At 33.4% G+C, this 18,378-nt stretch overlaps 1 protein-coding gene across 3 annotated transcripts in view; it reads right to left on the bottom strand.

The window, feature by feature from the left end:
• Positions 1-5,893: 5,893 nt before the first annotated feature.
• The window catches only part of LOC127721923 (collagen alpha-1(VII) chain-like), a 37,870-nt gene continuing 25,385 nt past the window's right edge, over positions 5,894-18,378 (bottom strand). For all 3 annotated transcript variants that reach the window (XM_052228736.1, XM_052228737.1, XM_052228738.1), the window contains 8 exons: positions 17,401-17,727; positions 14,951-15,061; positions 12,890-13,222; positions 11,593-11,727; positions 10,091-10,198; positions 9,424-9,468; positions 7,796-7,846; positions 5,894-6,521 (listed from right to left, as the gene is read on the bottom strand). In XM_052228736.1, the coding sequence (XP_052084696.1) occupies positions 6,001-6,521; positions 7,796-7,846; positions 9,424-9,468; positions 10,091-10,198; positions 11,593-11,727; positions 12,890-13,222; positions 14,951-15,061; positions 17,401-17,727 (1,631 nt within the window). In that variant the 3' untranslated portion in view covers positions 5,894-6,000. The remainder of the gene's footprint in view (positions 6,522-7,795; positions 7,847-9,423; positions 9,469-10,090; positions 10,199-11,592; positions 11,728-12,889; positions 13,223-14,950; positions 15,062-17,400; positions 17,728-18,378) is intronic.

Genomic DNA, 18,378 nt, shown 5'->3' with positions numbered 1-18,378 from the left:
ATACGATGACATGTTAATGCATGAAGAGTGTTGTTTCTATGTCTAGGTTAGTCTATAAAAAGGTATATACTATGAAATTTAGAGCGAGGGGCTTGCCCCGAGCTCTTAATTTCATAGTATATACCTTTTCATAGACTATCCAATTTAGCACATATTTACAACTCGAGTAATCTTTTAATTGGTCTATTGATAGTTTATTTTGGCTGACTACTTGTATCACAGGTGTTTGTAAAACGGAGCTCATTAACGAAGTTTTGTAAATCTACTCACTAGTATCATTGTAAAATATGTTATTCCAAAAGGCCCTTGACTCCAGAATGAAAAGATGGTAGCTGCTGGTGTAAGTATGTATATTGATATAAAGCGGTGTTTTACTATACATGTTCTTCTTACATGGTAAGATGACCAAATAAATTGACCAAAAGCAGGCAATAATTAAATTGCAGTGGAAGCTTTACATGTTTTGAAAACATTTTTTTAATTTCACAGTAAAACTAAAGCTATAATAAATTTGAAACATATAGATAGTTTGTCCCCATAGATAAAGTCTAGCAGATAGGCATTAAAAAGCAACTACCAATAGATCACAGATTATAGGTTTTGTGTGTTTTTTGTTTTTTTTTTATTATTTCAAAGTAAAAACTAAAAGATTTATCAGAATATGTTTATATATATATATATATATATAATTGGCACATTATCTTCAGACATAATCACAGTTTTTCAATTCATGACATCGTCCTGAACATGCATGAAATATTTGCCACTGGAAATTAAGCAACCGATAATCAATAAATCAATCAATTCATGACGAAATAGAACACCTTCCTTAAGAAAGTTTAAAAAATTATCACCAAGTTGCTTTAATTTCCCCTTCACAAGGTTTCATAGTACACACTGTTTGTGTACAAAGTAATTGCATGGATGATACATTATCATAATTTTAAGATATCGTTGTACTCTAATCAAGGTATAAAGAACCATATGTATTACCCTTTATTTAAATGAAAGAAATTTGCTATTGTCAAAAACATTTTTTAGATCCAAAGATTTTAATAGGAGGATATTTAAAAATCAACGTGAAAACTAATTACAAACTATTTAATTTAATTTGGAACACAGCATTTTATTTCAAAATAGCCAGTGGCAATATTTGTTTTAAATATCTTGATTACGATACAATGAAATCTTACCCTTGTGGTCATTCATGCGTAGTTACTTAGTACACGGGAAAAGTATGTACTATGAAAATTAGAAGGCAAATATAAGCAATTTGATTGGACGAGAAGTTGTAAGTATGTGCTAAAATATCAAATATGAGGTCTACACTATGTAAGTATTAATATTATAATGTATGAGTCTTGCTGGGGGTCCTTCAGTTCTTTTTTCTTTTCTTATACCATTTCCTATATTCTTTATCAATTTTGATTATTATTCTCTTTTATGTGTATTTTAACACCCAATTATTCTCTGTTATTATTTACTCATTTTGTATTATTTAATTTGGTTGACCTTTATTCTGCACTTTTTGCTCATAAGGATTATTATCTATTATGTAAACACCATCAAGACCCTCAGGTTAGGTGTATATATAAGTTGTCTGTTGTATTGAGTCACACTCACTCAATATTACGTAAGTCATATTAATTAATTAAAAAATGGTAATGCATTGGGATTGGTAAATATCAGCTGAAGTTAGTTGTACTTACAAACTTTATTGTACTTTTACAAAACATTCATCAATTAAAAGTTTTTTTTAAATCAATGTAGAACTTTTCGTCAAGTTTACTTTTAATTCGATAATAATTAAGGAACACACAATTTTGACTGAAGTTTTCTATTTGTATCATAAAATGATTACCAATAACTTTAAAATGCCACTAAATGATTACATATTTTTATAACTTGAAGTTTATGATGTTATACAAGTTTTTACAAACTAAAATCGGAAAAAGTAATCAGAGAACAGAGTTACCACTTGTTTCTTTTGAAGATCAACACACACAAGGAAATTGTCAAACAATGAATGTTTTAAAGATAACAGCTTAAGGACATATAACAAAACTATAACCGCGCTGAGTATGAAATATCCCCATGCCATGTCACATGTGACTTTTGGAATGAAACAATTTTCAGTATGACCACAAGAAAAAAAGGATTACATTACTGTTAAAACTGATTCTGGAACATTGAAGACAAAGAAATAAATTACACCAGAAGAAATGATTGTGCACTTTTTTCTTGTAAGATCAACACGTAAAAGGAAATGTTCATATCATTAATCATCATATGCAAGTTATCGAATTAATTTTGGATATATACATAAAACTGTGAGTTGAGTGAGAATTATAATTCCAACATCATATTTAGCAGGCTGGTAACTGCATGTACTTGCTGGTATATATATTGTAATTCTCAATATTTTACATGTATATAGGAATATTCTTTGCATGTTACATGTGATATGAAAGACAAGTTTAGGAATAAAGAATTTTCCAGTACAACATTAACATATGAAAATCAGCAGTATGATATATTTCTACATTTATTATGGACCACGGAAAACAACAAGAAAATATTGTATGCATTATGATAAGGATTTTCAGTTTAATGTGACATATACAATGCTTTTGGTATAAAGTGTGAGAAAACTATTTGAAAAATATTTAAAAAAAAATCATAAGTTTTTGTGAAACTTTTGAAATAGACATTATGTATTCCATTCAAATAATATTCATAATGAACTCTGGAAGAAGTAATGGCTTTTATATACATAAAACTTTATTGAATAAACACATAGTTTCATCTCTTAAAGGAAATCTCTTATTTTATTTTTTTCTATAACAATTGACAATTTGTTCATACTGTATTTACTTACATCATGTACATGACCTAGTGTTATATTTTTTTTCTGGTTATTTTCTGGGCTAATGCATGGACCTGTTTTTACATTTATTATTCAAAAGACTGCAATGAATGATTGATGCATGTTCAACAAATGAACATAGCTCTAGATATTCTAGCTTAAAACGATATTGATTCAATCAAGATCCATTTACACATGTCATGTGACGGTTTTCCATACTATCTACTTAAAACCGGTTTAAAAAACAAATCGAAAACAAAACTTTATCAGGGCTGGATAGATTAATATTTATGATGAAACATGAGTTAAATAGAAGGGACTTCATACTTGCATGCACTAGTGCTTGTTAAATGTGTTGGTTTTTCTTCTTATAAGGAGAATCATTTTGTTTTTCTCTTTATCTTACTAATCCTTGGTCATTAGATATAAGAAGATGTGGTATGAGTGCCAAGGAGACAACGCTCTATCTAAGTCATAATTTGTAAAAAATAAAACATTATAGGTCATAGTACGGTCATCAAAACAGAGCCTTGGCTCACACCAAACAGCAAGCTATAAATCCCCCCAAAAATGACTAATGTAAAACCATTCAAAGGGAAAACCAACGGTCTAATCTATATAAAAACGAGAAATGAGAAACATTTATGAACCACATCAACAAACGACAACCTCTGAACATCAAGTTCCTGACTTAGGACAGTTGCAAACAAATGCAACATATCTTAAAGTAGTAAAAAACCTATGAGAATCGAATTTAAAAAAGTAACCAAGTTTATATTATTTACAATCGGCACATATGTGGAGTTAGAAATGAACATGGGGTTACGAAAGCTCTTACAATAAATGACAAAGTATAACGTTAGAGTATTCCTCTTTTTTCCCTCATGACTTTCGTATGCATCCTGATTTTTGTCAAGATTCGTGAACACCTTCAAATTTAAAAATGAAACATTGTATTACATCTTCAATATGTCTATTTCTAGTAAAAAACTATCGCAATGTCGTTAATTTCTTTCGCAGCACTTTGATACCAGAAAGGGGAATAATCGATCTGAATCATTTCAGTGTTTAAATGTCGCCGCAAGAGGACTTGAGTATCACTCATTTATAAAGATCGCATTGGCGCACCCCGTTAATATGAATTGATACCTTTAAAACTTGGCATATTTATTCTTGGAAAGCTCATTAATACCAAAATTGCTGTTTCTTGTTTTTAAAATGAAAACAACATTTTTAAAATTGACAAGAAAGTTGACTTTTAGTGTGGGCATGGTTGGATTGTATGTCATTTCTGTTTACAGTTATATTTTATTATAAAAGGGCAAATTGAAAGAAAGAAACAGCTGTTACAGGAAAGATAACATCTTTGTCAACCAAATTCAACTTTATTTTTATTCATTGGTATAGTTTTTGGAGTGTGCCGGGCTCTTGAAGTTGAAGGTTCACGCGCCATCTATGGTTGTCGCCCGTTACCATGGTAACGAGTAGGTGAGTTCTGAGAAACCAGAAATTAGATTTTCTGTATAAAAAGAGGTTTTCACGATAGTAGACAAGAAATTGAGTTTTACTCCTATACTCTATCTTTAGACACGTCGGCCATGTTGGTTCGAATGCGGAGTCATCGGACACATTTGTGCAAACTAGATACCGTAATTAAGATTATGTCAAAGTTTGATTAAATTTGACCAAGTAGTTTAAGAGTAGAACATTTTAGAAAGGAAACGACGACGGACGACGAAGACGACGACGGACAGTGGACGCCAAGTGAAGAGAAAAGCTCACATGGCCTTTTGGGCAAAGTGAGCTAAATATTCAAATATTTTAGCAGATCACTTTGTTTTAAGTATGTGATAAATCAAGGAGTTACTAGACAATTAGTTTAAGGCGTTGCTTAATGTTGACCTCAGATGGACTTTTTTGTTATTTTAGGGCATACAGCGCTCCACTTTTTTCGGTACTTACACCCTTGGCTTTCAGATATTTGGCTAGAGCGTTCCTGATCAATGTAAATCCAGGAAAAGCACTTCGGACGCATAAAATTTACAAAGTGTTATTTTTTTTTACAGGTGTAGGATAATATTTATGTAAACAAGACTGCAAACAATATTTCCCTATAATAGATAGTCGTTGATGTTTCCCTATAATAGATAGTCGTTGATATTAACATGGCATTCTTTAATTAAGAAATAAGTCGTTCATGTCATGCTCTATGCTCATTTTAACATGGGTAGGCATTATATTTGTTGATATTTTACACTGAGCGTTAACGAGCTGTAAAATATGGTCAACTATAATGCCTATCCATGTTAAAATTAGCATAGAATATGACACGAAGGAATTATCTCGATTCTAATAGGACAAAATCGGTATTATTGTAGGTCGAAGCGTACAAAAATACCTTACAAATGTTTGGCTGTTCCCTTTTCCTCCCTTTGATGTATGTATACATTACATTTTCGTATATGATAAGTTTAAAAACTGATTGTAGGGTAAATATATGTTGCTTTTAAAACATGATATAATAAATTTTATGCAAGAAGCTAAAATGTATATATTTTATTAGGATACAAATGTAAATCACAAGAATGTAAATAGTAAGTTTTTGCGCATGTGTCAAATATATTTTGTGCTAATTAGAAGACGGCTTTGTTTACAAAGCGAAATAAGTACGTCATACTAGAATATATATTACTTCATTTAAGAGGTAGGCACCTAACGTATCAAAGCTAATTCAAATAAATATTTAATTGTTGCCGGCTATGCTGTATGGTCGTTGTTCATTGTTGAGGGACGTACGGTGACATATAGTTGATAACTTCTATGTAATTTAGTGTCTGGTGGAGTGTCGTCTCATTGGCCATTATATTACCACATCTTTTTATTTTTATATTTAAGTATTTGTAACTAAATTGGGATCCAACACAAAAGCGCAAAATGCACACACTATCCCAACGATTTACATAATTAAGGTTAATCAGATATGTGAAACTGTTGTTGCTATTATGTTAACTAAAATGAAAATACTAATTGAGTGCATGGAAATATTTTAATGTAAGGTGAATATTCAAATACAGTATAAGAGCTAATGACCATTAAACGTAGAACAACAATGATTGATATTTTCCATCGTCATTTTATTTCTTCCAATCTCCCCAAGAATCTGAAGACTGACCCCAATTATTCCAGTTGGAAGTCGGGTTCCATCCTCCCCAGGAATTCACTGTTTTCTTAACGCTTGTTTGAGGAGCAACGCTTTTTTTAACGTTTGTCGCTATTGGAAGTTGAGCGCCTGCAGACCATGCTGACCAGCCTGACGGAATTCCTTTGTTCAAATTTGCGTTATTACCTGCTGTCCATGCTGACCAAGATGATTGCATTTTGTTCTTATTAGCTTTTGGAAGCTGAGCACCTGCTGACCATGCTGACCAACCTGACTGCATTCCATTGTTGACATTTCCTTGTTTGGCTACCGATCCCTGAGCTGCCTGTCCCCATGCTGACCAACCATTCGGGAGTTGAGATCCTGCATTCCATGCAGACCAAGAAGATGCTGCTTTTTTAGCAATTTTTTGACGTACGGCAGGGCCTTTCGATGTTTGTCCTCCCTTCCATGCTGACCAGGCTGACTTAATTTCCTTCTTTATTTTTTCTTTCTCTAAAAAAATAGGTGTTTTATTATAGACCAGTGATATATGTTAATGAACAATCCTTTCAGTTTGATCTGTTTAATGCAATAAGTACTAATTTGATGATAATGAATAAAATATTTGATAACCATGACTAAAATATTTGATTAGTATAAAGTATTTGATAATTATGACTCAAGTATTTGATAAGTTTTACAAAATAATTTGTTATATGATATGGCGACAGCTTATAGACATTTTATAACCTTGTCGTATATCTATATACCTAAAAAGTAAAATAACAAAAATAACGAACTCCAAGGACAATTCAAATTGGAAAGTACCTTATAAAATTGCAAAATCAAAAGATCAAACACATCAAACGAATGGAAACCAACTGTCATATTCCTGACTTGGTACAGGCATGTAGAAAAAGGTGGATTAAACCTGGTTTTATAGCTAGCTAAACCTCTCTCTGGTCCAGCGTATCCTTCTATGTAAATTAAGTGTAAATTATCATAGCCAGAACATAGGTTTGTCATTATTACCAATGAAAAGAAGCGAATGTATGACTTTCTATTTCAAATCATATAACTACTATTCACTTGTATGTATAAGCACGAATGGGTGTATCTAATTTACACCAATATATAAATAACACATAGCTGAGAGGGTGATAGAGCAGATTGTTACCCCGAGAAAACATTGTCAACTGAGGCGAAGCCAAGGTTGACAATGTCTTTTCGAGGGGTAACCATCTGCTCTATCACCCTCTCAGATACGTGTTATTTAATTTATTATACTGAATGTTCTGTTATAAATTTCCAATTCAAAGTAATAAACTATGACATCTTGTACATATTAGCCATCCGTATTTAATAAAGCGCACACTTGATCAAGCGTCTCCGTGAAGGGTAATAGAGTATTTGCCATATGATAGAGTCGTATTTAATAAAGCGCACACTTGATCAAGCGTCTCCATGAAGGGTAATAGAGTAAATTAACACCCTCGAATTAGTCAATCAAAATATGGCATTTTAACGTGAAGTATAATAATATATTATTGTTAATGCAGAATGATAGTTTTTAATAATTTAGGAGGGGGTCTTGATCATATGTTATTGAAAAACATGATAAATACAGAGTATCCAAGTTCATTTAACGCCATCTTGGTATTAATCGTTATATAGGTAAATTTAAAAAATTATCTCCCCATGCAATATGATTGTGAGGAAATAAATTAAATCTCGTTAACCATGAAACCACTTGACATTAAGGGATACAAACCTCATTTTAAACTCACCTATTGGTCCTATTGTGTATTTTCCTTTATCAAGCACAACATGTATTGTACCTGCAAAATACGAAAAATTAAAAAAAGATTGGCAAATATACATTGAATCATGCAAAACATTTTGCATTTTATTTGTTTCTAACCTCGTATTCTTTGAAACCACAACCTGTTACTTAAGATGTATATTTGTGTTTCTTGCCTCGTTTTCCTTGAAACCACAACCTGTTATTTAAGATGCATTTTATGTGTTTCTAACCTCGTTTTCCTTGAAACCACAACCTGTTATTTAAGATGTATTTTGTGTGTTTCTAGCCTCGTTTTCCTTGAAACCACAACCTGTTATTTAAGATGTATTTTGTGTGTTTCTAGCCTCGTTTTTCTTAAACCACAACCTGTTATTTCAGGTGAAATTTTAAAAAAAGGCAGGACAAAAGTTTTGATTAAAAAAAAAAGGCAGGACCGAATTGAGTGAAAAATAAAAAGGCAGGACAGCGATTACAACTAAAAAATATGTGCAGGACAAAATTGTTCATCCTGGCCCCCCATAAAAATCAAATGGTAGCTTCCTAAGGACGAGAATTTAAACAACTATTTGCACGTTTGTTCATGAACATGTTTGCAGAATATACTTTCAAATAACATGAATAATGTTTTGGATATAAGACAAAATCAAGGGACAACTACAATGGGGAACAAATTCAGATGCAAAATAAAGTAATTGGTATGGTATATTTTTTAATTATGTATAAATACTGACTCTTTGAACCGAATAGAGGAAATCGGGACGAGATATTTTTTTTGTCTCAAGGTTTGAAAACAAAAGACTCGTCGAAGATACCAGGCTTATGATTTTGTAAGACGAGCGTTTCTCGACAATACCAGGCTTTAAAATTTGAAAGACGAGCGTTTCTGGACAATATCAGCCTTAACATTTCGAAAGACGAGCTTTACTCGACAATACCAGTCTTAAAATTTTGAAAGACGAGCGTTTTTCGACAATACCAGGCTTATAATGTTTGTAAGATGAGCGTTTCTCGACAATACTAGGCTTATAATTTTGTAAGACCACCGTTTTTCGACGACAACAGGCTTATAATTTTGTAAGACCAGCGTTTTTCGACGATACCAGGCTTATAATTTTGTAAGATCATCGTTTTTCGACGATAACAGGCGTACAATTTAGTAAGACCAGCGTTTTTCGACGATAACATGCTTATAAATTTGTAAGACCAGCGTTTTTCGATGATAACAGGCTTATAAATTTGGAAGACGAGCGTTTTTCGACGATAACAGGCGTATAATTTTGTAAGACGAGCGTTTTTCGACGATAACAGGCTTATAAATTTGTAAGACGAGCGTTTTTCGACGATAAAAGGCTTATAATTTTGTAAGACGAACGTTTTTCGACGATAACAGGCTTATAATTTTATAAGGCGAGTGTTTCTTGACGATAACAGGTTTATAATTTTGTAAGACCAGCGTTTCGTCTACAACAGACTGATCAGTGACGATCGAATAGAAAAAAGCGAAAAGGCAAATTATGAAGTACAAAATTGAAAAGCATTGTGGACTAAAAATGGAAACAACTGCTCCCTTATCCTGTTGATTTTTTATCCCTTATGTGATATGACACTTGCCATCTTTTCCATCAAGTCCATTTTTCCCATCTGTTCCTGGTGTGCCTATAATATAGATTTCAAATCAATTAATGTATAAAAAATTGATAATTCTATGTTCCATGACACATAGCTATAAAAATAATGTTAGCTATGCATCATGCCAAAAATGGTCAGTACAGTTGAGATAATTTCTTAATTATTAAAATCGGACAGAAACTGTCAGAAGAACTGTTCTAGAACAGTCTTTGAAACAAACTAGGGTAGAACTGTTTTAGAAAAGTGTTTCTGACATATTAGAACAGTTCTACGACAGATTATTCTGACCGTTTGGAAGGGAGATTAGATATTAACACAACTGTATCATCATTTCCTACCTCCGACATGTCTTTTCTGTTTTAGTACACTTTAGTGAGAGAATGAGGGATAAAACATTATAATCAAAAGTACATGTATACTCATCATATTAAGATAAAGCAACCGTAATCATATGATAAGTGTTAACAAGATCATGCAGTATTTTCTTAACCGTTTTATTTTTTTTTCTAATTGAATAAATTTATATTTGCAGAAGAGTTTTTGTTATGAATAATGTATAATGGAATGGACATGAGTTAGATATATATCTTTGAATATGGCGTTAGTAATTTTAATGAAGAAAACAATTCCCTATACATTTATTACTGACCATCACGTCCAGGTTGACCAGGATCTCCTGGTTCCCCTTTAGCTCCTCTCATTCCATTTGGTCCCTTACCACCGGGTCGACCGGGGTAGCCATCTGATCCTGGTTTACCTTTATTTGAAATAAAGTAATAATTTATTAAGTTTTGAATTACAGTGTAAAACTGTTTCATTTGTGAAATTAGCATGCTGACTTAGTTTTTCTTTACAGCCCTTTTAAATGCAACAAATATCTTACATCTTTTATAGCATATCACTCATAGCTTGCCTTCAAAACAAACACAAAAGAAATATTCAAATTCATAAGTCGAAGATAAACTGACAACGACATGTCAAAAACCGATTAAAAACAAACAACAGAATAACAGTCCACTCAATATTACCTAGAAAAATAAAGACTGAGCAATACGATCTCTACCAAAACGCGGGAGGGATCCCAGGTGCTCCGGAAGGTCAAGCTGATCTTACAGGAAGGAAACTTAGTATCACTTACATCATTGAACATAAATCATAAATAAGAATACAAATAAATCTTACCCATTTGTTCTTGATCTCGGAAAGAGGCACTGATAATCCGCTTGCATGGGTTTTGATTTCAAGCTTGATAACTTGTGTTAGTGTCGAAAAATTGAAATGAAATATATGATAAGCTTGCTAGGTAAATCATAATAAAATTGAGAATGGAAATGGGGAATGTGTCAAAGAGACAACAACCCGACCATAGATCAGACAACAGCCGAAGGCCACCAATGGGTCTTCAATGCAGCGAGAAACTCCCGCACCCGGAGGCGTCCTTCAGCTGGCCCCTTAACAAATATGTATACTAGTTCAGTGATAATGGACGCCATACTAAACTCCAAATTATACACAAAAAACTAAAATTAAAAATGATACAAGACTAACAAAGGCCAGAGGCTCCTGACTTGGGACAGGCGCAAAAATGCGGCGGGGTTAAACATGTTTTTTGAGATCTCAACCCTCCCCCTATACCTCTAGCCAATGTAGAAAATACAAACGTACAACAGTACGCACAGTAAAACTCAGTTCAAGAGAAGTCCGAGTCCGATGTCAGAATAGGAAACAAAAGAAAATAAACAAAATGACAATAATACATAAATAACAACAGACTACTAGCAGTTACTGACATGCCAGCTCCAGACCTCAATTAAACTGATTGAAAGATTATGTCTTCATCATATGAATATCAGGCACAATCCCTCCTGTTAGAGGTTTAGTATTATACCGTCATATAATATATGAGAAAAACATAAGCATCTAAAGCTAATCAGATTTCGTTATTTCAAAACAGATGCAATTTCAATCACAAATTTAATATCACCAGATAGTTGTCAAATCAACTAATTTCTCTTTCAACAAAAGAAGTTTTCATTGTGATTCAGATGGCGATTTTTTTTTCGCTGAAAGACTGGTACATGTACAGCAGATATTATAATTGAGTAGTCGCAGTTCTTTGTCGTAAATTGAATAAATGGTCGTAATGCTTACCTGGTATACCGTTTTTTCCATCTTGACCTCTCTCTCCTGCTGGTCCCTGAGAGCCTGGGTTTCCATCAGCCCCTCTGTCCCCTGGTTCACCATTTGGTCCTGGTTGGCCTGGAGGTCCTGGGTTTCCTGGTTGTCCTAGTTAATGGAAAGAGAGAATCATGAACACTGCCTGTGTCAGTGTGTCTATTAATGCTGAATATGGGCACTGCTCATTGTTGAACCCCGTATGGTGACCTATAGTTGTTAATTTCTGGGTCATTTTGATCTCTTGTGAAGAGTTGTCTCACTGGCATCATACCACATCTTCTTTTTTTATATTTACAACAATGGACAGAACTATGAATCGTTCAAAGATAATCGGTCGATGGTGTGCTACTTGTATAAGGTTGTTATTTAGTCGACTAACTTACCCAACGAGTTAATATCCTTGTTAGATGTGGTGAATTTTACAATGAAGACAATATTGATTTGTTTTTAGAAAATAGTGACAAATATTTTTAACACGTACTAATTGGAATACCATTGTAGAAATCATATAGATACAGAACGTTAATTGTTTTGAATATTTTATGAATTTGTGAGGTGAACAAAGGGTTATGGAGAAAAAGTACACAATTAAAATATAAACGATCAATTGAAACGGAATATATTTAATTTCTTGCCCACGTATTCATATTTAACTCTTCGTAATGAAACAACGTCTCATAACTGTCAAAATTCATTTGTAATAGACCTAAGATCTATTTTTAGTGCACGAGTTTGTTTGGCTATCAAAATATTTTCACAACTGTAGTGAAGTTTGATTTATTAACTGAATATGTATATCTGAATATCATGATAAATATTTTAGCGGTTATTATAATTATAACTTAACTTTCATTCATTTGCATTAAAAAAAAGTACATCAAGAAATCTCCATTATTTAAAAAGAGAAGCAAACGTTACCAAATGGACATTCAAACTCATAAGTCAAAAATAAACTGACAATGCCATGGCTTAAAAGAAAAAGATCAACAGAAAAACAACAGTATACAAACACAACATAGAAAAAGATTGAGCAACGCGAACCCAACCAAACACCGGGTATTCTCATGTGCTTCGGAAGGGTAAGCAGATCCTGTTACATATATGGCACCCGTTGTGTTGCCCATGTCAGTGCAAACCCGGTAATAAGTTTAATTTAGCAGGTCACATTCAGGGAAAGCGAGACCGGATTCTAGTTTCTAAATAGTATCTAATCCATATCTTAAACTTTAAAAAAAGAAAAATTACTGAATGACATTATGTAATATTTTACCTGGTGTTCCTGGATTTCCATCCGATCCCGGTCCGCCAGGTGTGCCTGGGTTGCCATGTTTACCCGGTCTTCCATGGACAACCGTTGTTTCTGGAACGTATGTATTTGGTGAAGTAGGTGGCACATACGGTTCTGGTGCAGGCACATAAGGTTCTGGTGCAGGCACATAAGGTTCTGGTGCAGGCACATAAGGTTCTGGTGCAGGCACATAAGGTTCTGGTGCAGGCACATACGGTTCTGGTGCAGGCACATACGGTTTTGGTGTAGGCACATACGGTTCTGGTGTACTAGGTGGCACATATGTTTCAGAGCCCGATGAACTACTTGAACCTTCTAATATAATATAGAAAAAAGAAAAGCTAGTACAGAAAGTAGCTTGATATCCATTATGGGTTTTGCTCATTGTTGAAGCCCGTACGGTGACCTACAGTTGCAAACTAATACTTCATTTAGTATCTGGTGGACAGTCGTCACATTGGCAATCATACCACATCCGCTGAGTTTTATATTGCATCGTTAACAAGTAATAAATCGATCATGTTTATTTGAAAATAGCTGTTTACAGTAAGAAATTTCACAGTCGTTCTATAATTATAATAACAAATGTTCTGCATTAAGGATGTTCGCTACTCTGTTTCAAAATAACAAGCTTTTTAAATTGAAAGTTTATAAATAACAGAACTAAAAAAACAGAAAAAATCAACGGTCGATGTCCTTGTTTTCTAGATATAAGCCGTCGCATATTTGGCTGCAAAATATTCACTCTGGATTTTCAAATATAGCTTTTTAAGCTTTGTGTAATAAAATTATGAAAAGCAATGTAGGGGTAAACGGGCAAAATTGTTAATGGCAAAACATTGATAAAACCAGAGAATTCCGAATGTCTGACAAAATTCAAAATTAAGAGGAGCGAACATCCTTAAGTTTCAATAGTGTTTATAAAAGACTGTTTTATACTACAAAGCAAGGACATTTCAATAATGCCTACCTTATTAAATCTTTGATTCCATGTGTATACACACGCAATGTACAATAAAACATTTTAAAATGATACTGTGCTTTTTACGGTCATTTATCTGTGAACACTAAAAATCTTTATATCAACGTAGTAATTATGAGGTTTTAATTTGTAAATTATAAAAAAGAGAAAATGTTTTGTTTAGATAAGTTTCTGTAATTCCTTCTTTTACATAGTTATGTATGTGTATCCGTTGAATAAATCAATGACACAAACATGGTTGCATTTCTTCAGTGTTACGGCTCGTTTGATTGGTCCGTGCAGTGGCCAGATCGTCAGATCTAGTATGATATAATATGATAATGGATACCTCTTGATATGTAGTTTCATTTATTTAATCGACCCTTATTTTCTATGTATGAGGGGTAGAATGGGGATGTTATTTTTTGAATTTTTTAACTTTTATTCCACTGTTCTCTTTTTTATTTGGGGTTAGGCTATTTTTCCCTTTTCTTTATTGTTTTTTATTCATTCTCTTCTTTTTTTAATATTATTCTCTATTCAAGATCTGTACACCTCATCATGTACATTTGTATTTGAAAACCACAATATTCCCAATGCAGATTATTTCAGGACATGTGTTGTGTGCATTGATATATAGCGTTGTGAGCTCTTTTCTATTTCATAAAAGTTACATAATATGGAAAGCCAAAACGTGCCATTATTCCAATTTTATATTTCTTAAACTGTATGTATGTAACGCTATTTTGAAATTCTATCTTTGCAATTCTTAATTTGTTACAGTGCAATTCGACAATTGAAGGTTTGAGAATTGGAATTCGAACTATGCAACTATGTAATTTAAATATCTAATTTGATTTTTCCATATTGTATTGCTACATGGTACATTTGTGATATGTACTTTCGTAATTTATATATTTGTGTGATGTATATTTGTAATATGTCAATTGGGGTGTTGCATTTGTGTTATTTAAAAACAATAATACAAAACCCCATAATGTTACATTTCAGCACTAGCACTGTTAGTAATCCTTTGTTTCGAAGAATACCATTTAGTAATCCATTAAAATGCATCCACTTACTGTTCTCACATCTATCACCAGTATATCCAGAAGAACACAGACATTGTGCTTTACTTCCCATGTCCATACAATATCCATAGTTCTTGCAATATCCTGGTGAGCATTTGCTTCCTGTTGAATAAAGCATGGTTAATTAATGTACACTGAATCTCTATACAATACCCATAGTGCTTACAGTATCCGGGTGAGCATTTGAATCCTGTTGAATATAATATAGTTAATTAATTTAGACTGAATCTCTATACAATACCCATAGTGCTTACAGTATCCGGGTGAGCATTTGATTCCTTTTGAATATTACATAGTTGATTAATGTACACTGAATCTCTATACAATACCCATAGTGCTTACAGTATCCTGGTGAGCATTTGCTTCCTGTTGAATAAAGCATAGTTAATTAATGTACACTGAATCTCTTTACAATACCCATAATGCTTACAGTATCCGGGTGAGCATTTGAATCCTGTTGAACATAATATAGTCAATTAATGTACACTGAATCTCTATACAATACCCATAGTGCTTACAGTATCCTGGTGAGCATTTGCTTCCTGTTGAATAAAGCATAGTCAATTAATGTACACTGAATCTCTTTATAATACCTATAGTGATTACATTATCCGGGTAAGCATTTGATTCCTGTTGAACATAATATAGTCAATTAATGTACACTGAATCTCTTTTCAATACATGTAGTGCTTACAATATCATGGTGAGCATTTGATTCCTGTTGATTATTACATAGTTAATTAATGTACACTTAATCTCTATACAATACCCATAGTGCTTACAGTATCCTGGTGAGCATTTGCTTCCTGTTGAATATAACATACAGTGGAGATCACTTCTAACCTCTCATTAGAACTGTCAGAATAATCTGTCATAGAACTGTTCTAAACTGTCCTAGAACAGTTCTACCTAGAACAGTTCTACCCTAGAACTGTTCTAAGTAGAACTGTCAGAATCAGTTCTAGGAAGAACTGACTAAACCAGTTCTAGGTAGAACTGTCAGGATCAGTTCTAGGGTAGAACTGTCTGAAACTGTTCTAGGTAGAACTGTCCAAATCAGTTCTAGTCGTAGAACTGTCAGCAGAACTGACCAAATCAGTTCTAACCGTAGAACTGTCAGCAGAACTGACTAAATCAGTTCTAACCGTAGAACTGTCAGGATTGTAGAACAGTTCTAAATGACGTCACTGCAGTTAGAGAAATGTTAAAACAGTGCTGTGATGAGAATTTTTTAATATATATTATATTCTTTTGACCTATTTATATTTCTGACAAAGAGTTCTTAAAACTGTACTATGGATAGAACTGACTAAATCAATTCTAGCCGTAGAACTGACCAAATCAGTTCTAATCGTAGAACTGTTCTAGTCGTAGAACTGTTCTAGCCGTAGAGCTGTTCTAGTCCTAGAACTGTCCAAAGATTTGGTCAGATCTAGGTAGAACTGTCTAAAACTGTTCTAGGGCAGAACTGTCAGGATCAGTTCTAGGTAGAACTGACTAAATCAGTTCTAGGTAGAACTGACCAAATCAGTTCTAGGTTAGAACTGCTCTAGCTAGAACTGTCTAAAAGGTGTCAGGATGACAGTTCTACATACTGTCCTAGAACAGTTCTCCTGACAGATTCTGACAGATTTGATGAGAGGTTAGAAGTGATCTCCACTGTAGTTAATTAATGTACACTGAGTCTCTATATAATACCCATAGTGCTTACAGTAATCTGGTGAGCATTTGCTTCCTGTTGAATATTACATAGTTAATTAATGTACACTGAATCTCTATACAATACCCATAGTGCTTACAGTATCCGGATGAGCATTGGATTCCTGTGGAATATAGCATAGTTAATTAATGAACACTGAATCTCTATACAATACCCATAGTGCTTACAGTATCCGGGTGATCATTTGTTTCCTGTTAAATATAGCATAGTTAAAAGAGAGGCGAAAGAAACCAGACGGACATTTAAACTCATAAGTCGAAAATAAACGCAAGATTTTTTTTCGTTATACTAGTATATCATTAACTTAAATGTGGCCATGCGTTTTCCCACTTGCATTGTTTCATTTTCATGCTTACAATACGATATTAGTTTGCTCATCATTGATTGCAGTATTTTTAAAAAGAACTTTAAAAATTAAAAAAAAATATTTGTCTCACTAGCATTCATTCCACACATGTATCTCCTTATTTTTAAATTACATTACATGTAAAATATCAGACGAAAAAAGATAAGCGTAACGTTGTACATGTATTCTGGCATTTCTGATAGATAATATATACCTCAGACTAATTAGGTTGAGTCAAAACAAAATCAAAAATACATAACTGCTTATCAACCTGCTATCTTTGATATGTAATTGGAATACTATCGTTAGCACTGTTTTGGCTGATATTAAAAGGTAACTTGTATGACCATTGACATATTTATACCATAATATTACCTGATGGTGCAGGAGTGTCTGCTGGAGCCGCGGTGTACACTGGCGGTGCTACATATGGTGATGGTTTTACTGTATATGTTGGCGGTTCTACATATGGTGGTGGTGCTACTGTATACACTGGTGGTGGTGGTGGTGTATAAACTGGTGGTCCTACAGTGTACACTTGAGGCGGTGATGGTGTGTTGTATATTGGTGATGGTGCTGGTGTGTATACTTGCTGTGTTGGTGTGTTGTATACTGGTTGTGGTGCTGGTGTGTAAACTGGGGGTGGTGCTGTGTATACTGGAGGTGATGGTGTGTACACATTAGGACTGGGTACATGTCCACCTGTAATGTAAATGTTTGATGACATGTTGTTGTCAAGTATTTCGGGATGAACATCATTTCGCTAATTTAAAACATGAAATGTTTTACTTTTTTTTCTGCATGAAAAATCAGAATTTCTCCTATATAGTAACCCCACATTTCTGAATACAATAATATAGAAGTACTCCAATTCATATTAGAGTGTACATAGTACTGAGTGCAATCATATCAGCTGATTTTGAAAGAGATAAGTGACTTACCTATACTATTTTTTGTATTATACGTTCTTGTCTGTACCTTTTAGAGTCCAATCATCGAGATTAAAAAACGGGGGAGACTAGAAAAACTAGTTAAATTCTAAAAGCCACACGTGCATGTACCTGTCCGAATAGTTAGTGAATGCCTTTTGTCATAGCATAGTACAGTATGTGTAGTTTCGAAAAATGATGTTGATGGCAGATCTATATTTGGTTATTAAGGAATTGTTATCTGGTAAAGACATCTGCTTATTTATGAAGACAGTATGTTTACTTTTAGATGTGCATATGTTTTGCTTTGTGTCGTTTGGTTTCAGTTTCAATGATGTATACTCCACATTCCCTTCTATTAATAGACCTACAACTCCGTGATATATATAACACTTCTGTTTGACTTGTTTTATGAATGTGTTTT

This window comes from Mytilus californianus, unplaced genomic scaffold (genome assembly GCF_021869535.1).
Source record: "Mytilus californianus isolate M0D057914Y unplaced genomic scaffold, xbMytCali1.0.p SCAF_12, whole genome shotgun sequence".
Lineage (NCBI taxonomy): Eukaryota > Metazoa > Mollusca > Bivalvia > Mytilida > Mytilidae > Mytilus > Mytilus californianus.
This window is presented reverse-complemented; position numbering and strand designations above follow the sequence as displayed.